This window comes from Corythoichthys intestinalis, chromosome 3, assembly GCF_030265065.1.
Source record: "Corythoichthys intestinalis isolate RoL2023-P3 chromosome 3, ASM3026506v1, whole genome shotgun sequence".
NCBI classification, from domain to species: Eukaryota; Metazoa; Chordata; class Actinopteri; order Syngnathiformes; family Syngnathidae; genus Corythoichthys; species Corythoichthys intestinalis.
In genome coordinates this window covers 58,120,226-58,141,530 of record NC_080397.1, presented here as the reverse complement: position 1 = coordinate 58,141,530, position 21,305 = coordinate 58,120,226, and the positions used below count along the sequence as shown (strand labels likewise).

The window sequence follows — 21,305 nt, the reverse complement described above, 5'->3', positions numbered from 1 at the left end:
TTTTCAGTCCTATTTCCATACAGAAAAACACCGTCTTATATTCGGGCCAATACGGTTGTTAGGTTCAAATTGGTTAGAAATGTAGCCCTGACCCCTGTTCAATAATGTGTTTGGTCTTATTAATGTTTAATATTAATGCTGTTATATCATTCCTACTAATGTTGAGACCAAACCTACGCCCTTGGTTTTCACCTCAAAGTGATAAAAATGGAGTAACTCACATCCACATGCACCTCCTTCCTGGAACAGCTCAGTGGTGAGTAAAACAAGACCGTAATATGAAAAAGCATTTGCAAACCTAAGGAAAAGAGAGACAAAGATCGGAAAATGAAGTTAAATTTGTCCACAGAGTACATACAGTGTAGCAAATAAGTATTTAGCGAACCACGAATTGTGCAAGTTCTCCGACTTGAAAAGATTAGAGAGGCCTGTAATTGTCAACATGGGTAAACCTCAACCATGAGAGACAGAATGTGGGAAAAAAAAAAACGAAATTACTTTGTTTGATTTTTAAAGAATTCATTTCCAAATTAGAGTGGAAAATAAGTATTTGGTCACCTACAAACGAGCAAGATTTCTGGCTGTCAAAGAGGTCTAACTTCTTCTAACGAGGCGTCACTCGTTACCTCTATTAATGGCACCTGTTTTAACTCATTATCGGTATAAAAGACACCTGTCCACAAGCTCAGTCAGTCACACTCCAAACTCCACTATGGCCAAGACCAAAGAGCTGTCGAAGGACACCAGAGACAAAATTGTAGACCTGCACCATGCTGGGAAGACTGAATCTGCAACAGATAAAATGCTTGGTGTAAGGAAATCAACCGTGGGAGCAATTATTAGAAAATGGAAGCCATACAAGACCACTGATAATCTCCCTCGGTCTGGGGCTCCATGCAAGATATCACCCCGTGGCGTCAAAATAATAACAAGAACGGTGAGCAAAAATCCCAGAACCACACGGGGGGACCTAGTGAATGACCTACAGAGAGCTGGAACCACAGTAACAAAGGCTACTATCCGCCGCCGCCAGGGACTCAAATCCTGCACTGCCAGACGTGTCCCCCTGCTGAAGAAAGTACACATCCAGGCCCGTCTGCGGTTCACTAGAGAGCATTTGGATGATCCAGAAGAGGACTGGGAGAATGTGTTATGGTCAGATGAAACCAAAATAGAACTTTTTGGTAGAAACACAGGTTCTCGTGTTTGGAGGAGAAAGAATACTGAATTGCATCCGAAGAACACCATACCCACTGTGAAGCATGGGGATGGAAGCATCATGCTTTGGGGCTGTTTTTCTGCAAAGGGACCAGGAAGACTGATCTGTGCAAAGGAAAGAATGAATGGGGCCATGTATCGAGAGATTTTGAGTTACAATCTCCTTCCATCGGCCAGAGCATTGAAGATGAGACGTGGCTGGGTCTTTCAGCATGACAATGATTCCAAACACACAGCCAGGGCAACAAAGGTGTGGTGTCGTAAGAAGCATTTCAAGGTCCTGGAGTCCTGGTCTCCAGATCTCAACCCCATAGAAAATCTGTGGAGGGGGTTGAAAGTCTGTGTTGCCCAACGACAGCCCCAAAACATCACTGCTCTAGAGGAGATCTGCATGGAGGAATGGGCCAAAATACCAGCAACAGTGTGTGAAGAAAACAGAAAACGTTTGGCCTTCGTTATTGCCAACAAACGGTACATAACAAAGTATTGAGATAAACTTTTGGTTTGACCAAATACTTATTTTCCACCATGATTTGCAAATAAATTATTTAAAAATCAAACAATGTGATTTTCTGGGGTTTTTTTTCCACATTCGGTCTCTCATGGTTAAAGTTTACCAATGTTGACAATTACAGGCCTCTGTAATATTTTCAAGTGGGAGACCTTGCTCAATTAGTGGTTGACTAAATACTTATTTGCCCCACTGTATTTTAGAAAAACAACAATACAGTAAATGCCAAGATTGCTTCGTTTGTTTACCAAATAAACCACAAAAGGACTGTTGTCCAGCGAATGTGTGATGAAAACAAGTCACAAATCTTCCCACGGTCCTCCTAAAGAAAAAAAAAATTAAAAAAACAAATAAATAAAGGGACTAAAATCAGTCATAATACAGTACTTCATAGCTGAATTAAATATGCATTCGGCTCTGAAGAAACTGATTTACTTGTTTAGCAGCAATGAGTTTTCCCAATGGCATGGGCACGCCGTTCTCCATGGCGATCCGCTTCAAAGTAGCCAAAGCTTTTTCCTGATTCCCCGTCAGCACATCGTATCGAGCGCTCTCAGGTAACCACTGCCGTCCAAGAGAAGAGAAACAAAAGAGACCATAGGCGGAGATTGAAGGGGGTCAGGGGGGCGCAGTGTCCCCGCATGGCTGAAAAATAATTCTCCTTGATGAGATGGTACCGTTTTTCGTAGGCACCGTCTAACTGTTTGCATTACTCTAACACACTTAATATAATAAATCAGGGAATAGTATTTCTCATATTTACTGTAGGACTGTTTGTATTCCTCTAACACACCTAATATAAAATAAATAGCACTTATACAATAGTTTAATGAAAACAAGCAGAATATGGGGCATAAAAAATACACAACGCCATCTCATCACAGAAGCCCAACGTGTGCGTCAAGAGCAAGATTGACGCACCAACTCTCGCAATCAGTTCTCCCGGGCACTCCAGGACAAAGAGCAGGGCGTTCTGTCCTAAAACAAGTAGCATCAGAGAACGCCCGATATCCAACTGATAACTGACAAGACTCCAAGAGCCCCCTTTGACGCCGAGGTGGTAGAATCTACATCCTCGTTGCCCGGACAACAGTAACTCTGAGACCCCAATTTGGCTGAATTTCATAATTGTCCAATATGGATGTGTGATACATCATTGGAAAGCCTAAAATCAAAATTTTCTGGGGGAAGAAAATTTTTGAACAGAAGGGCATTTTTTTTTTTTTTTTTAAACTAATTTTTAAACAGGAAAACTCTAACTGGAGGTGAGAGCATGAAAGAGCACAATTAAAGACGCCGTGATTTTAACGAGATATTGTCGCGTACTTACCTTGTTTCGATCCAAAAACTCCATGTAGCATGTATAAACGAGTGTCAAAACACATCTTGAATGGCCACAGCTGGATTTTTGGGGGGATTTTATGGGTGAAACATGGTAATATAACAAGGGCCGCGATGCAGAAATCGCAGACATCAAGGAGTGGTCGAGATTTTCTTTTACACATACGTAATTACCCTAAACGTTTTTTTTTTTCCTTAATATTTCTGTGTTTTGATCGATTATTTATCATCTCAAAGATCGGGGAAAATGCAACAGTAACAAAAAAAATACAATTAAGCGATAGTTATGAGGTAGATATCCGTGACTCATTTACAGACACCATTTTTTTCATTGTGACGTAATTTGTTTAAAAGTTTAAAATACGTGAATGAATCTTTTTTTTTTTAAACAGAAAGACATCAATTAATTATTCTAAGCTCAAAATGACAGACATTTCAAATCATAAATACTAAAGATGCCGATCGATTGGGTCCGATCACGTCATTTTCAAAGTATCGGAATCAGCAAAAAAAATATCAGACATGCCTTTTTTTTAGTTTTTTTTTTTTTTATTAAATCGTTTTCTAATTGTATTTAACATTAGAGACAAAATGTCTTACACTCATCCAGAGTCTTTAGTTTTGGCTTAAAATAGGGCTATCAAATTTATCGCGTTAATTAATTCTTTTTAAATTAATCACGTTAAAAGATTTAACCTATTTAACGCATGCGCTGCACGACTCACTCACGCATTGTCGCATTCAATTTATAATGGCGCCGTTTTACCTATATATAGAGCTAAAATGCAGCGTAAAATAAGTAGAGTGAATTTCGGCAGTCTTTAGAGCCTTTTATTAGTTGGCTAAAGCCTTAAAATCCCTCTCTCAATAATTAGAAATATCGTGGGAAGCAATGAGGTGAAGAAAGGTAGTAGTCGATCTTTTTCTTAACACCCTATGTTATTTCCCAACGCAGAGAAGATATATCAATTGGTGCCACTACGCACAGTCGTGGTTGCACTTCCCATCATGCATTTGGGCAGAACAGTTAAATGGCTACAGTTTCATTTACTGAAAGCTCAACAAATACACTAGATGGCAATATTTAGTCACAATATACAAAGTCACAGTTATCCTTTAAGAATTACAAGTCTTTCTATCCGTGGATCCCTCTCACAGAAAGAATGTTAATAATGTAAATGCCATCTTGAGGATTTATTGTCATAATAAACAAATACAGTACTTATGTATTGTATGTAGAGCTGCAACGATTAATCGATTAACTCGAGAATTCGATTAGGAAAAAAAGATTCGAATTAAATTTTGCTGCTCCGAGTATTCGTTTAATTATTGTGGCGTTGTCATGGTTTATTTTGAAAGTGTTTTCAAGCAGTTTTATTGATTTGAGTAGATACACTGCCTTCTAGTCTGCCTCATTTCACATGGCTGAATCCAGCTGCTCCATGTTAAGACCAACACAAGATAAGTTTTTGTTTGCGCTAATGTTTTTTTAATGTGTTCGTAATTTAGTTTATGGGTATATTAAGCCGTTTTTTGTTGGAATATGTGTCTGAACCATTTGTTAAGAGCATTGTTAAAAAATAAAAAAAATATTAAAAAAAAGTTAATGTTTTATAGCATTTAAGCTAGCGGGCTTTTGCTATTTAAGTTAGCCATTTGTTCTTTTGGTGTACATAGGTCCTTATTGAATTTTTTTATACCGTTTGAGGCTCCGCTCAGGTATTTTAATTTTTCATGTTACTTATCCGATTTCTCGATTATTCGACAAACGAGTTCATCGATTAATCGATTACTAAAATAATCGATAGCTGCAGCCCTAATTGTATGTTGAATGTATATATTCGCCCGAGTTTTATTCATTTATTTCTTAATGCATTGCCAAAATGTATATGATCGGGAAAAATTATCGGGAATGATTGGAATTGAATCGGGAGCAAAAAAAAGCAATCTGATCGGGAAATATCGGGATCGGCAGATACTCAAACAAATGATCGGATCGGATCGGGAGCAAAAAAACATGATCGGAACAACCCTAATAAATACCATTACTTACTTCCTTTTTATGGCTAGGTTGAAACTAAAGCGGTTGCGCGACGTCTGTAAACGGGGATTTCCAGGGTAAAACGGACAAATTAAAAATAGTTCGGGGGCTTAATGTACAATGAATCTGCCATGGCAGCATATAGACATTGTTCTATCAAACAAAACAGTTCCTTTGGCTTAAAATACAGTTTATTTTAAAGAGGGGTGCAAGAGCAAAAACTGCTTTTTCAGTCTTGTCTGTGTTTTCCGCCATATACAATAAAAAAAGACATTTTTTTCATTATGCGGCATGTTTAAAGAACTCTGAACTTTTCATAACATTTTACTTACAAAACAAAGGATGGCAAAGATGAAAAGAGGGATGGTCGAGAGGCCGAGAAGCCATCGCCAGCCCAAAGAAGGCATCACTAGAATAGCCAGAAGGACCTCAAACACTGTCCCTAATGCCCAGAATATCTGTAAAACAACATAATAAATACAAGATTAAAGGCAGCAGATGCTCTGAACATCTATCACTAGTGAATTTGACAGCTGTAATAACCAGACTAGACGGATGATAGCAAATGAGGCAGATGGTAAAAAAAAGAAACCACACCTCAATTAGCAGGATACAAGTAGCTCTAGACTTCATTGGAAGAAATTCAGCATACAGTGTAACCCTAGCAAACAGAAAAAAAACAATTGATTTAAAGTCTTCCTTTCACCGATTGTGCATGGTGCAAACGCACGATTGTGGGGCTCCACCAATACCAAAGCCCACTAAAGCACGGAGAAAGAGGATCCAACCATAGATGGGTGCGAAAGCACTCATCAGCCCATAGAACATTGTCCACAACACACTCATTGTAAGACCCTGTGTGCCAAAACACAAATAAGATTCAACGGGAGATATTTTCGGCAAGTCGTTTATAGACAACAATAGAAAAGAGCTTGACATTTGCATTTGCAGTTCTCTCTCTATTTGTCAGTATGGCATTAAAAAATAATGATGTGCGGAGATCTAGCTTTCACTTAGAACAATATGTAATTAGATTTAAGGAATTTTAAACCATAGACTTCATAGTATATAAACTGGGCCGATTCATTGGGGGCCTATAAAAAAAAACTTAAAATTCAAATATTTTCAAATCAAAACTGCTACCAACCTAAAACCAAAACAGGCACCTACTTTAGGCATATATGAGTCTCCATGAGCAGCGGCATCAACAAATTCAAAGTTGTTCCCTAATAAAATCCCGATTAATTAATTTTTGTATAACAAAACTTAAAATGGCTATAAAATTCTCAGATTTTACACTAGAGTCACAAAAATCACCAAATGCAGAGATAATTACCTATACAGTGGGGCAAATAAGTATTTAGTCAACCACTAATTGTGCAAGTTCTCCCACTTGAAAATATTAGAGAGGCCTGTAATTGTCAACATGGGTAAACCTCAACCATGAGAGACAGAATGTGAAAAAAACAAACAAACAGAAAATCACATTGTTTGATTTTTAAAGAATTTATTTGCAAATCATGGTGGAAAAAAAGTATTTGGTCAATACCAAAAGTTCATCTCAATACTTTGTTATGTACCCTTTGTTGGCAATAACGGAGGCCAAACGTTTTCTGTAACTCTTCACAAGCTTTTCACATACTGTTGCTGGTATTTTGGCCCATTCCTCCATGCAGATCTCCCCTAGAGCAGTGATGTTTTGGGGCTGTCATTGGGGAACACGGACTTTCAACTTCCTCCACAGATTTTCTATGGGGTTGAGATCTGGAGACTGGCTAGGCCACTCCAGGACCTTGAAATGCTTCTTACGAAGCCACTCCTTTGTTGCCCTGGCTTTGTGTTTTTGAGATCATTGTCATGCTGAAAGACCCAGCCACGTATCCTCTTCAATGCCCTTGCTGATGGAAGGAGATTTTCAATCAAAATCTCTGGATACATGGCCCCATTCATTCTTTCCTTTACACAGATCAGTCGTCCTGGTCCTTTTGCTGAAAAACAGCCCCAAAGCATGATGTTTCCACCCCCATGCTTCACAGTGGGTATGGTGTTCTTCGGAAGCAATTCAGTATTCTTTCTCCTTCAAACACGAGAACCTGTGTTTCTACCAAAAAGTTGTATTTTGGTTTCATCTGACCATAACACATTCTCCCAGTCCTCTTCTGGATCAACCAAATGCTCTGTAGTGAACCGCAGACGGGCCAGGACGTGTACTTTCTTCGGCAGGGGGACACGTCTGGCAGTGCAGGATTTCAGTCCCTGGTGGCGCATTGTGTTACTGATAGTAGCCTTTGTTACTGTGGTCCCAGCTCTCTGTAGGACATTCACTAGGTCCCCCTGTGTGGTTCTGGGAATTTTGCTCACCGTTCTTATTATCATTTTGAAGCCACGGGGTGAGATCTTACGTGGAGCCCCAGATCGAGGGAGATTATCAGTGGTCCTGTGTGTCTTCCATTTTCTAATAATTGCTCCCACAGTTGTTTTTTTTACACCAAGCGTTTTACCTATTGCAGATTCAGTCTTCCCAGCCTGATGCAGGTCTACAATTTTGTCTCTGGTGTCCTTCGACAGCTCTTTGGTCTTGGCCATAGTGGAGTTTGGAGTGTGACTGACTGAGGTTGTGGACAGGTGTCTTTTACACCGATAATGAGTTAAAACAGATGCCATTTATACAGGTAACGAGTGGAGCCTCGTTCGACCTCGTTCAACCTCGTTAGACCTCGTTAAAAGAATTTAGATCTCTTTGACAGCCAGAAATCTTATTTGTAGGTGAAGAAATACTTATTTTCCACTCTAATTTGGAAATAAATTCTTTAAAAATCAAACTATGTGATTTTCTGTTTTTTTTTTCCAGATTCTGTCTCTCATGGTTGAGGTTTACCCATGTTGACAATTACAGGCCTCTCTAATCTTTTCAAGTCGGAGAACTTGCGCAATTGGTGGTTGACTAAATACTTGTTTGCCCCAGTGTATTTTCAGGATCAATAGCGATATTTAACATATAGTTTTTTGCCCAAAATAGCAACTAAATTTTCTTTTATTTACTGCAAGTTTTCAACAGCTAATAAATCACTCTATTTTCACATCAGAAACATAGTACTTGAGGGAAGCATGCAGAATCAATTATAAATAATATATAAATAAATTATTAATAAATGTTATATACAATCACAACTTAGAATAGAATAGCCCTTTATTGTCATTATACAGTTGAAAAAGAGAGCTTTTTACGTTGAAACTTCTTGTGAATAATTGCTTGAATCCCTGAATCTTTAAAAGATATGAATGTAAAACAGTCTAGATTCTTGGTTAAAAGCAAAAAACTGGGCAGTTATCATTTATTTTACGTAAATATGTCGAAGTATGATGCTAGTCTGTCAGCCAATGTGGTCGCCGCCTTAACAAAACAAAAAGCTTTTTACGTTGAAAATTCTTGTGAATAAATGCTTAAATCGCGGAATTTCTATAGATATGAACGTAAAACAGTCTAGAATCTTGGTTCATAGACAAAAAAAAAAAAACGGGCAGTTATGTATCATTTATTTTTCGTAAATATTTCAAAGTATAACGCCAATGCCGTCATGGCTAATTTCTCCCAGTGATTATTTGTCACAACGTGTCTAGAGAAGTGGCCCATCTATATATTATGAAGTCAGTGTTTAAACATAGAATCCAAAGGACATGTAATTTATGGACTCATAGTCAGACATTATTAAAAGTACAGTTCTTGCACTGATCAAAATTGAACAAATCCTGAAAATTTTTGCTTTACAAGAACCATAGTGTGCTTTTGCATGTACAGGCAAAACTTAAATGTATTACTATGAATTTTTGTTTACTTACTGTCTTCCTTCCATACTTGTCGGATATGTTTCCCCAAAGGGAGGAGCTGACCATCATTCCAATAAACACCGCCTGTGTCATTTGATAACATATTCGATGTTATATATAAGAGACTGCTCAATGAATGATCAATATTCAGACGTGTGACTAACAGAAATGAGCACATAACTGCGATGAAAGCATATTTACCGATGTAAGAAGAGCAACCTCCATATTTGGAAGTCTCCATTCGCAGTGAAGCTGTGGAGCTAAGATGCTTAGAATCATCATCTCCATTGCATCTGCCATCTGAACAAATAATCAGGGGTTTGCTGACAAAATTAAAACATCGAATACAATATTGCACAATTTACATGGCGGAAAACACTCAGGTGACTGGAAATTCCGCTCTGAGACCCCAAATTTGGCCAAATTGTCCTATATGCATGTGTGATACATCATTGGAAAGTTTAAAATCTCAATTTTTTGGAGGAAGAAAAATTTTGAACAGGAGGGCATTTAGAAATAAAAAAATTTCAAACAGCAAAACCCTAACTGGAGGTGAGAGCATGAAAGAGCAAAATTAAAGACGCCAGGATTTTAACGAGATATTATCATGTACTTACCTCTTTTCGATCCAAAAAGTCCATGTAGCATGTATCACCGAGTGTCAAGACACAGCTGTAAATGGCCACAGCTGGAATTCTGGGGAATTTTCAGGGTGAAACATGGTAATATAACAGAAATATGCAGAAATCGCAGACATCAAGGAGTGGTCGAGATTTTCAGTAGCACTTTACAATAAGGGTCCCTTAATTAACATTAGCTAATACATTTTTAAACAATAAATAATGTTTAAGTAACATTACAATAATTAATATATTAATTAGGGCTGTCAAACGATTAAAATTTTTAATCGAGTTAATCACAGCTTAAAAATTAATTAATCGTAATTAATCATAATTAATCGCAATTCAAACCATCTCTAAAATATGCCATATTTTTCTGTAAATTGTTGTTGGAATGGAAAGACACAAGATGGATATATACATACAACATACTGTACATAAGTACTGTATTTGTTTATTTTAACAATAAATCCACAAATGGCATTATTAACATTCTTTCTATTAAAGTGATCCACGGATAGAAAGACTTGTAGTTCTTAACACTAGAAGTCCCAGAGAACTCTTGTACTGCTAATAGTCCAATGAAATGGCCGATTTGGCCTCTACCCCGGAAAAACCCAGAGGTGGCCAAAATGACCCAAGTGCTTTTGAATTGGCAAGTCGTTGTCCGACAGACAAGAGCCATTCATATATGGGAATATTAGGAGTATTTGTCTTGGGGAAAGGTCGATTCGGCCTTTGCTGGGATTTTCTAGTGTTAAAAGATAGATGCTATAGTTACAAGTAATATTAATTCTATATTAAAAACCCTCTTCATATTTTCGTTTCAATAAAATTTGTAAAATCTTCAATCAAAAGTAGAGTTAATATAATAATAAGAAGAAGAATAGAGACCAAAGTCTGAGTCCGTTTTACGTGTATTTTGCGTAGCTATTTTGATATGGAATGCCGGTTCATTTTGCATTGTTGTTTAACTGTGTGACAATAGAGTCTCATTACTATAGACTGAAGTGATTTCTTTTTGTGAACATTATTTTTTTTTGAGAGATAGGAATATTATTTTTGTTGTGCTTTCAGTAAACGATACTTATGTTTTATGTGAAGGAGTTGCTAAAGCTTATGCCAATAAACGGCGCGGTCCAAAGAACGCCTGTGTCCACTCGCCGTTATAAAATATATATCTCTGTGCATATCTTACCCAAAATACAACAAAAAAGACATAATTGCCACTAAAAGAAAGAAAACTTACCGAAATATGTGTGGAGCACAAATAGCAATTTGCATCGCATTCTGCATACGGCATAAACATCTCACAACTACAAATTCTCCCACGTTTAGAAGAAATAACATTAGTATGGAACGGCGCTGCCCCCAAGCGGCCAGTGGCATTCTCTTCACTCTTAATGTCCATAAACGGCCTCATTGTAATCTGTTTGTGGCAATGTGCGAGCGGGTCATTCAGTGTATGCATTAATTGCGTCAAATATTTTAACGTGATTAATTTAAAAAATTAATTAACACCCGTTAACGCGCTAATTTTGACAGCCCTAATATTAATTAAGATGAGTTAAAGCATTAGTTAATGCATGAGTTCATGCATAACCAGACAGTAACTAATGGTTTGCTAAAATTAAAAAAATATATAGGCCTATATAGGGTTAGGGTTTAGGGTTAGGGTTTGTTAACTTAAGCATTTAAAAGGGACACATGTGCTACACTTTACAATAAGGGTCCAAAAAGCGTTCAGTCTTGGTTAATAAAGGTTAAATAACACTTATGATGTACGTTCACGTAAAATAATAACATACTTATGGTTAGGTTAGTAGCACCCAAGGGCTCAATGTTTCTCATTTTAAAATAACAATCACATACTAGTACCAGTATACATTAATAACCATTTATTACTAATGTATATGTGAATTAATGTTAAGTTTTGTATTATACATATTTTATAAAATTTTACTAAACTATTAGTTACTGTCTGGTTATGCATTAACTAATGCATTAATTAATGTTAATTAATACATTACTAAATGTTAAATAAGGGATTGTATGAATTATTGTAATGTTACTTAAATATTAGTTATTGTATTAAAATGCATTAACTAATGCATTAACTCTTGTTAATTAATGTATTAATAAATGTTGGATAAGGGATTAAATAAATTATTGTCATTTTGCTTAAACATTAGTTATTGTCTAAAAATGCATTAACTAATGTTAATTAAGGGACCCTCATTGTAAAGTTTTACCAGATTGTCTTTTTCATATATTTGCACTTTTAAACATTTTTTTCAATTTTTATTTGTTTGGATCGATTATTTATCATCTCAAATAACTGGGAAAATGCGATATTAACAACAAAAAAATACAATTAAGCCATAGTTATGAAGTAGATATCCGTGACCTTTTTACAGACACCTTTTTTCCATTGTGACGTCATTTGTTTAAAAGTTTAAAATATGCGAGTGAATATTTTTTTTAAGTCGTTTTTTTTTTTTTAACGAAATATTAGACATCAATTAATGATTCTAAGCTAAAAATGACCGACATTTTGAATAATAAATATAATTACTTCCCTTCTTTTTATGGCTGGGTTGAAACAAAAGCGGTTACGCTACGTCTGTAAACGGGGGTTTCCAGGGTAAGACGAAAAATTAAAAATAGTTCGGGGGCTTAATGCGACATGAAACTGCTATGGCAATATATAGACATATTGTTCTATCAAAACACAACAGTTCTTTTGGCTTAAAATATAGCAGTTTATTTTAAAGAAAAGAAGCTGTTTTATCACTTGTCTGTGTTTTCCGCCACATATTACAAAGAATTTTTGGAAAATTCTCACCCAGGACAGCCCAGTAAGGATGGAAAGCTTCCACTGGAAAGTCCCAAAACCAATAGCCTCGACGGCATCCTCAACCATGAATGTGTCTAACAGAAATTAATTAAATGGCTTATCAATGAGGTGAGAGTTTGCTTCAGAGTGCAGACAGAGAAAACCATTGATTTCATACCATCAGTTGGGTTGGCAAACTCCCGAGGGACAGGAGCTCCATCTGCAAGGGCCACAGACTCCATTTCTTTCTGCTCTGCCACCCGCACAGCAGCATAGGGCTCTCGACTTTCACCATCATCCTCAGAGCGTGTGCTTTCACCCGTGTGACGGAAACGGACAACACTATAGAAATCAAACATTCAATTTGCAAATCTTTGACAAATCCACCCCCAAGAGACAGTAAATTCCAGGTTAGATCTTTTGGAAATGTGCTTTGTTTGAGGCATCAAAAGCAACAGTGGGGTTCAATCTTTCACTTTGAAGTTTGGATCTGACCTGATTAAGCTGTTTGTGTGCTAGCTATAGGATAAATAAAGTTGCACAATTCCAAGAAAAGGCTGAGATGGAGGTTGCTTTTTCGGGAAGATTTTTTTCTCTCATAAAGATAACATACAGTGTATCACAAAAGTGAGTACACCCCTCACATTGTTGCAGATATATACCGTAATTTCTGGACTATAAGGCGCACCTGACTATAAGCCGCCAGCCACCAAATTTGACATGAAAACGGCATTTGTTCATAGAAAAGCCACACTGGACTATAAGCTGCAGTTGTCCTCATTGTATTATGGGATATTTACACCAAAAGATATTAACTGGTAACACTTCATTTGACAATGGCACCATAAGACTGTCATGAGACCAAATGAACCACCATTAAGCTTTGAACCAATTGGCTGCAAAGCCTTATTGTCACTAAAAGCTTCATTGGCCATCACTGCTTCCTTGCGGTAGACAGTCAACCTCTGCTGCCACCTGCTCTCAACACTGTTGTCATCCAACATTCCTCCTAGCATGCTTGGCGGCGCTACAGATGTAAATAACAGTCATGTTCTGTGCTAATAATTTCTTCAGTTACTGTTCCAGTTGTTTCATTAATTGCTCATGATGGTATTTGGTAACATTTGCTTGGATAGTGGTGCCATAATACTGTCATAAGACAGTCATAATTATTACATGACACTGTCATAAGCATTAATGAATACTTTTAATAGATGTTGGTTAGTGTCATCCAGCAAATTATCTCACTTTTGAATGGACGTAAAAGATCTGAGCTTGACATAAATGGATTTAGTGACATAATATGCCACATGACACATATTGACATCTGTTATAAGCATTCAGTAATGCCCATGATAGTGTCATGTCATAATTATGATGTACTGTACTTATGACAGTCTTATGATGGCGCTGTTAAATAAAGTGTTACCTATTAATCCATATAAATCAACAAATAAGCAGCACTGGACTATAAACTGCAGGATTCAAAATGAGGGAAAAAAGTAGCGGCTTATAGTCCGAAAATTAGGGTAAGTAAAGTATATCTTTTCGTGTGACAACACCGACAAAATGACACTTTGACATAATGAAAAGTAGTCTGTGTGCATCTTATATAATAGAGTTAATATATTTTCCCCTCAAAATAACTCAAAATATAGCCATTAATATCTGAACCCACTGGCAACAAAAGTGAGTACACACCCCTAAGAAACTACATCCCCTAAATGTCCAAATTGAGTACAGCTTGTCATTTTCCCTCCAAAATGGCATGTGACTCGTTAGTGTTACTAGGTCCAGGTGTGCATAGGGAGCAGGTGTGTTCAAATTTGTAGTGCAGCTCTCACACTCACTCATACTGGTCACTGAAAGTTCCAACATGGCAAAGAACTCTCTGAGGATCTTAAAAGACGGATTGTTGCGCTGCATGAAGATGGCCAAGGCTACAAGAAGATTCCCAATACCAGCACAGTGGCTAGGATCATTCAGCGTTTTAAAGGCCTCTGGTTGGTCGTCCAAAGAAGCTGAGCGCACGTGCTGAGCGTCACATCCAGATGCTTTCTTTGAAAGATCGTCGCAGGAGTGCTGTCAGCATTGCTGCAAAGATTGGAGAGGTAGCGGGTTAGCCTGTTAGTACCATACGCCGCACTCTACATCAAATTAGTGTGCATGGCTGTCACCCCAGGAGGAAGTATCTTCTGAAGACGGTACACAAGAAAGCCCGCAAACAGTTTGCTGAAGACATGTCAACAAAGCACATGGATTACCGGAACCATGTCCTATGGTCTGATGAGACGAAAATTAATGTGTTGGTGTTGTGTTTGGTTCCGATGGTCTCAAGCATGTGTGGCGGCGACCAGGTGAGGAGTACAAAGATAAGTGTGTCATGCCGACAGCCAAGCATGGTGGTGGGAATGTCATGGTCTGGGGCTGCATGAGTGCTGCAGGTGTTGGAGAGTTACATTCCATTGAGGGAAACATGAACTCCAACATGTACTGTGAAATACTGCAGCAGAGCATGATCCCCTCCCTCCAGAAACTGATTCGCAGGGCAGTGTTCCAGCATAACAATGACCCTAAACACACATCCAAGATGACCACTACTTTACTGAAGAGGCTGAGGGTAAAGGTGATGGACTGGCCAAGCATGTCTCCAGGCTTGAACCCAGTAGAACATCTTTGGGGGATCCTCAAGCGGAAGGTGGAGGTGCGCAAAGTCTTACATATCCGGCAGCTCCGCAACATCGTCATGGAGGTGTGGAAGAGCATTCCAGTGGCAACCTGTGAAAGTCTGGTCAACTCCATGCCCAGGAGAGTAAAGGCAGTTCTGGATAATAGTAGTGGCCACACAAAATATTGACAGTTGACATGTTTTACAGTATGTTAATATTGACAACTTTCACTAAAGGGTGTACTCACTTTTGTTGCCAGGGATTTAGATATTCAAGGCTATATTTTGAGTTATTTTGAGGGGGAAATAAAATTAACTCTATTATATAAGCTGTACACAGACTACTTTTCATTGTGTCAAACAGGGCCGCCCCAGGCCATTTGGGGGCCCTAAGCAAAATAATGCAAAGGGGCCCATATTTTTGGCCCACCATTTCGTCACAGTGTACTGTGAAACCCATACGTGCAATCCAAGCCATATGTCCATATTTTGTATATTAATCAGATTTTCTTGCACTGCATTCTTCAAACTTCTCACCCCAAATGATTGTCAGTACTTACAGTAGAAAGCGCCAAACCTTTTTCTAAAAGAGGAAAGAAAGAAGTTAAGGAAGAACTTTTATTTTTTTAAAGCTAGTAATCAAGCATCAAAACTCACAAAAATCAAATAAAACAAACTGTAGCAAACAAAATAGATTATAAATTAAACAATTGCCAGACTGGGGGTCCACTACTGGTCAGGGGCCCTAAGCAGCTGCATAGTCTGCGTATAGGCTGGGCCGTCCCTGGTGTCAAAGTATCATTTTGTCAATGTTGTCCCATGAAAAGATATACTTAAATATCTGCAGAAATGCGCGGGGTGTACTCACTTTTGTGATACACTGTATCATGGTCTAAAAATATATCAATAAACCACAGATTCAAAAATATTTTGTTGTTTTTACGTCTGTTGTTAAGCGTTCCACAGATGGAGTGTGCAATTTTCTTCCACATGCTGATAATGACCAGTTATTTAAGTGCTGCCAGATTGCAAGTGATGTCTGACCACTGTAATTGCAATACACAACATTCTCCTCCAGATCTTAATAGCTTGGTAGATAGCGTGTTTTTCTTCTGGGTTCTCCAGCTTTTTCTTATATCCCTAATACAGTATATGCGTCTTAGGTTAACAAGTGACTCTAAATTTCCTATGGATGCAATTGTGAGTGTGAATTGTTATTTATGTGCTCAGTGATTGACTGTTGACTACTCTGGCAGTGTTGTAGGGTGTAACTCACATGTAAGGTGAGTGAGAGTAACACACACACAAGAAATGTTGCTTCTATTGAATACCAGTTATGCATCAATGTATTTTGTCAGTAAAGCACTCAGTGTAATGTATAAATATTACACCAGTCATTTTTAGAGAGTACCTAAAGCAGGGGTATCCAACTCCAGTCCTCGAGAACCCCTTTCCGGCTTGTTTTCCATGTCTCCTTCCTCCAACACACCTGACGCAAATAATCAGTATCGCTATCAGGCTCCTGCAGAGCTTGCTGATGAACTGATCATTTGATTCAGGTGTGTTAAAGGAGGGAGACATGGGCTAAAAAAACAAGCTGGATGGGGCTCTCGACCGGAGTTAGATACCCCTGGTACATCGATAGAAATAAAATAAATTTAAGACATCTGGTGCGCACTAGAAACTATTTGGTGCGCACAAGAAACAATTTGGTGCGCAATAGATAGTATGTGGCGCGCATTAGAAACTATCTGGTGTACACGAGAAACAATCTGTTGAGCACCAGATAGAATGTGGTGCGAACTAGAAACTGGTGCGCACAAGAAACAATTTGGTGCGCAATAATTAGTATGTGGCGCACATTAGAAACTATCTGGTGCTCACGGGAAACAATCTGGTGAGCACCAGATAGAATGTGGTGCGCACTAGAAACTATCTGGTGCGCACGAGAAACAATGTGGTGCGCAATAGATAGTATGTGGTGCACACTAGAAACTAGCTGGTGCGCACGAGAAACAATCTGATGCGCACCAGATAGTATATGGTGCACACTAGAAACTATCTGTTGCGCACGAGAAACAAATTGGTGCGCAATAGATAGTATGTGGCGCGCATTAGAAACTATCTGGTGCACACGAGAAACAATCTGTTGAGCACCAGATAGAATGTGGTGCGAACTAGAAACTGGTGCGCACGAGAAACAGTCTGGTGCGCAACAGATAGTATGTGGTGCACACTACAAACTAGCTGGTGCGCACGAGAAACAATCTGATGCGCACCAGATAATATGTGGTGCGCACTCGAAACTATCTGGTGCGCATGATTAACAATCTGCTGCGCGGCAGATAGTATGTGGTGCCCACTAGAAACTATTTGGTGCGCAACGGATAGTATGTGGTGCACACGAGAAACTATCTGATGCCCACGAGAAATAATCTGTTGCGCACCAGATAATATGTGCTGCGCACTAGAAACTGTCTGGTGCGCAAGAGAAACAATCTGGTGAGCACCAGATGGTATGTGGCTCACACTGGAAACTATGTGGTGCCCACGCAAAACAATCTGGTGCGCAACAGATAGTATGTGGTGTGCACTAGAAACTGTCTGGTGCGCAAGAGAAACAATCTGGTGAGCACCAGATGGTATGTGGCTCACACTGGAAACTATGTGGTGCCCACGCAAAACAATCGGGTGCGCAACAGATAGTATGTGGTGCGCACTACAAACTATCTGGTGCCCACAAAAAACAATCTGGTGCGCATTAGAAAATGGTGCGCACGAGAAACAATCTGGTGAACAACAGCTAGTATGCGGTGCGCACTAGAAACTATCTGGTGTGCACGATTAACAATCTGCTGTGCAACGGATAGTATGTGGTGCACACTAGAAACTATGGTGCGAATGAGAAACAATCTGATGCACACCAGATAGTATGTGGTGCACACTAGAAACTATTTGGTGTGCAACGGATAGTATATTCTGCACACTAGAAACTATGGTGTGAACGAGAAACAATCTGATGCGCACCAGATAACATGTGGTACGCACGAGAAAAAAATCTGCTCCGCACCAGATAGTATGTGGTGCGCACTACAAACTATTTGTTGTGCAACGGATAGTATGTGGTGCACACTAGAAACTATGGTGCGAATGAGAAACAATTTGATGCGCACCAGATAATATGTGGTGCGCACGAGAAAAAATCTGCTGCGCACCAGATAGTATGTGGTGCACACTACAAACTATCTGGTGCGCAACAGATAGTATGTGGTGCGCACTAGAAACTCTGGTGCGCAAGAGAAACAATCTGGTGAGCGCCAGATGGTATGTGGCTCACAGTGGAAAGTGTGGTGCCCATGCGAAACAATCTGGTGCGCAACATATAGTATGTGGTGCGCACTACAAAACAATCTGGTGCTCACGTGAAACAATCTGGTGGGTACTACAAACAATCTGGTGCACACTAGAAACTATCTGGTGCGCACGAGAAACAATCTGATGCACACCAGATATGTGGTGCGCACGAGAAATAATCTGGTGAGAACCAGCTAGTAAATGCGGCGAACTAGAAACTATCCGGTGCGCATGAGAAATAATCTGGTGCCCAACATAGTACGTGGTCCACACTACAAAATAGCTGGTGTGCATGAGAAACAATCTGATGCACACCAGATAATAAGTGGTGCGCAGTAGAAAAAAATCTGGTGCTCAACAGATAGTATGTAGTGAAATCTTTATAGTTGAGTCAACGACTGAAGTAAAGCTCAACTAAATCCTGTATTTTCATTTTTAGCAGGCTGAAACTGCTTGTGCCTGATGAGTATCTGCAGTTTGTGGCCTATAAAAAGGAACTTTCTGGTGAGCACCAGATCATTTCTAGTGTGCTCTAGATCAGGGGTGTCCAAACTTTTTGCAAAGGGGGCCAGATTTGGTGTGGTAAAAATGTGGGGGCCGACCTTGGCTGACGTCCTTTACGTAGAACAATATATTTAAGCAAATTTTAGCAAGCTGTTCTGTGTGTCACATTTTCTTTATTTTAGGGCTGCAGCTATCGAATATTTTAGTAGTGGATTAATCGATGGACTAGTTTGTTCGAATAATCGAGTAATCGAATAACGAACATGAAAAATTAAAACACCTGAGCTGAGCCTCGAACGATATCATTTTTTTAAAATGAGGATCTGTGTACAACAACAAAACAATTGGCTAACTTGGATAGAAAAAGTCTGCTAGCTTAAATGCTATAAAATGCTAAAGTTTTTTTATTTTATTTTATTTTTTTATACAATGCTCTTAACAAGTGGTTCAGACACATATTCCCACAAAAAAACGGCTAAATATACCTACGAACTAAATTAAGAATGCATTAAAAAAAACATTCGATCAAACAAAAACTTAGCTTATGTTGGTCTTAACAGGGAGCAGTTTGATTCAGCCATGTGGAAAGAGGCAGACCAGAGGGCATTGTATCCACCCTCGTCAGTAAAATTAAATGCAAACACTTTTAAAATCAACCATGACAATGCCACTTCAATTAAACAAATACTCGAAGCCACAAAATTTAGTTAGAATATTTTTTTCTAATCGAATACTCGAGTTAATCAATTAGTCGTTGCAGTACTACTTTTTTTTTTTTCATTAATAATCTCAACAATTTTGCAACTAGCCTTTGTGGCGTTCTCTTTCGACTCTCGGGCTCTTGCGAAATACTGCTGCTGTGAAACTAAACTAGCTTCAAGTTGCTTCAATTTCTCGCTACGTATCTACCCTGTAATCTTGTCGTACATGTCAGCGTGTCTGTTTGGTAATATAGTCTCATATTGACTCTTTAAAAACAGCGACTGTCTCTTTGCAAATGAGGCAGACACAGTCGTTGCGTATTTTAGTGACGAAATAGTCCAGTTTCCACCTATCCTTGAAGCGCCACCCGTTGCAGTCAACTTTTTTTTTTTTTGTTGATTGTCGCCATTTTAGAAAATTGGGATTAAAGGGTCACTTGTGGTAATGTTGCTTAGAGTGCTGCTCCCTTTTAGTGGGTAAATGAGGAGCAGCATTTAGTGTGTAAGCTACTTCATATGCTTGTAGCAGTACTGCTGACCAATTTATTAAGTCTGTGTGCGGGCCAGACGTTATTGATTTTATGACAGAGGCTGGGGGCCAGATGAAATCTGACCACGGGCCGCATTTGGCCCCCGGGCCGGACTTTGGACATGTCTGCTCTAGATACTTCTCTGGTGCACACCAGATACTTTTCTGGTACGCACCAGATAGTACGTGGTGCACATTAGAGACTATCTGGTGTGCACCAGATGGTTTACATTTAATTTCTGTTGATGTCCGTTTAGGGCAGACATGTCCAAAGTCCGGCCCGGGGGCCAATTGCGGCCCGTGATCAAATGTCATCCGGCCCCCAGCCTCTGTCATAAAATCAATAACGTCAGGCCCACACACAGACTTAATAAATTGATCAGCAGTACTGCTACCAGCATATGAAGTAGCTTACACACTAAATGCTGCTCCTCATTTACCCACTAAAAGGCAGCAGCACTTTAAGCAACATTACCCCGTGTGACCCTTTACTCTCAACTTTCTAAAATGGCGACAATCAACAACAAAAAAATGACGGCTGACGCTTCAAGGATAGATGGAAATTAAACTATTTCTTCACTAAAATACGCAACAACTGTGTCTGCCTCATTTCCAAAGAGACAGTCGCTGTTTTTAAAGGGTACAATGTGAGGCGATATTACCTAACAAGACACGCTGATGTGTACGACAAGATTACAGGGAAGATACATAGCGAGAAATTGAAGCAACTTGAAGCTAGTTTAATTTTACAGCAGCAGTATTTCGCAAGAGGCCGAGAGTCGAAAGAAAACACCACAAAGGCGAGTTGCGAGATTATTGAAATTATTCATTAAAAAAAATATATAAAGCAAATGTGACACACAGAATGGCTTGCTAAAATTTGCTTAAATATATTGTTCTACGGAAAGGACGTCAGCCAAAGCCGGCCCCCCACATTTTTACCACACGAAATCTGACCCCCTTTGCAAAAAGTTTGGACACCCCTGGTTTAGGGACTCTGTACCATTTTTTGTACGTGTGTAGGACAGGTTTATCAACCAAATAATGTGTGCTTTATCGAGGCCACTGGCTGCAAGGCTGAGATTAACTAATGCCAATTGAGAACTCATCATTGTCTAATTCATAACAAACCAGCCTCAGCCTGCTACCGACAA

The 21,305-nt window shown here is 39.0% G+C and overlaps 1 protein-coding gene across 1 annotated transcript in view; it reads right to left on the bottom strand.

Annotated features, from left to right (window-relative positions):
• svopa (SV2 related protein a) overlaps positions 1-21,305 on the bottom strand; it is a 37,025-nt gene that overhangs the window by 15,324 nt on the left and 396 nt on the right. Inside the window, exons 2-11 of the mRNA XM_057832726.1 lie at positions 12,574-12,737; positions 12,405-12,490; positions 9,141-9,239; positions 8,952-9,023; positions 5,842-5,966; positions 5,709-5,772; positions 5,444-5,569; positions 2,165-2,293; positions 1,978-2,051; positions 222-298 (exon numbers count right to left, since the gene is read on the bottom strand). Of these exons, the coding sequence (XP_057688709.1) occupies positions 222-298; positions 1,978-2,051; positions 2,165-2,293; positions 5,444-5,569; positions 5,709-5,772; positions 5,842-5,966; positions 8,952-9,023; positions 9,141-9,239; positions 12,405-12,490; positions 12,574-12,737 (1,016 nt within the window). The remainder of the gene's footprint in view (positions 1-221; positions 299-1,977; positions 2,052-2,164; positions 2,294-5,443; positions 5,570-5,708; positions 5,773-5,841; positions 5,967-8,951; positions 9,024-9,140; positions 9,240-12,404; positions 12,491-12,573; positions 12,738-21,305) is intronic.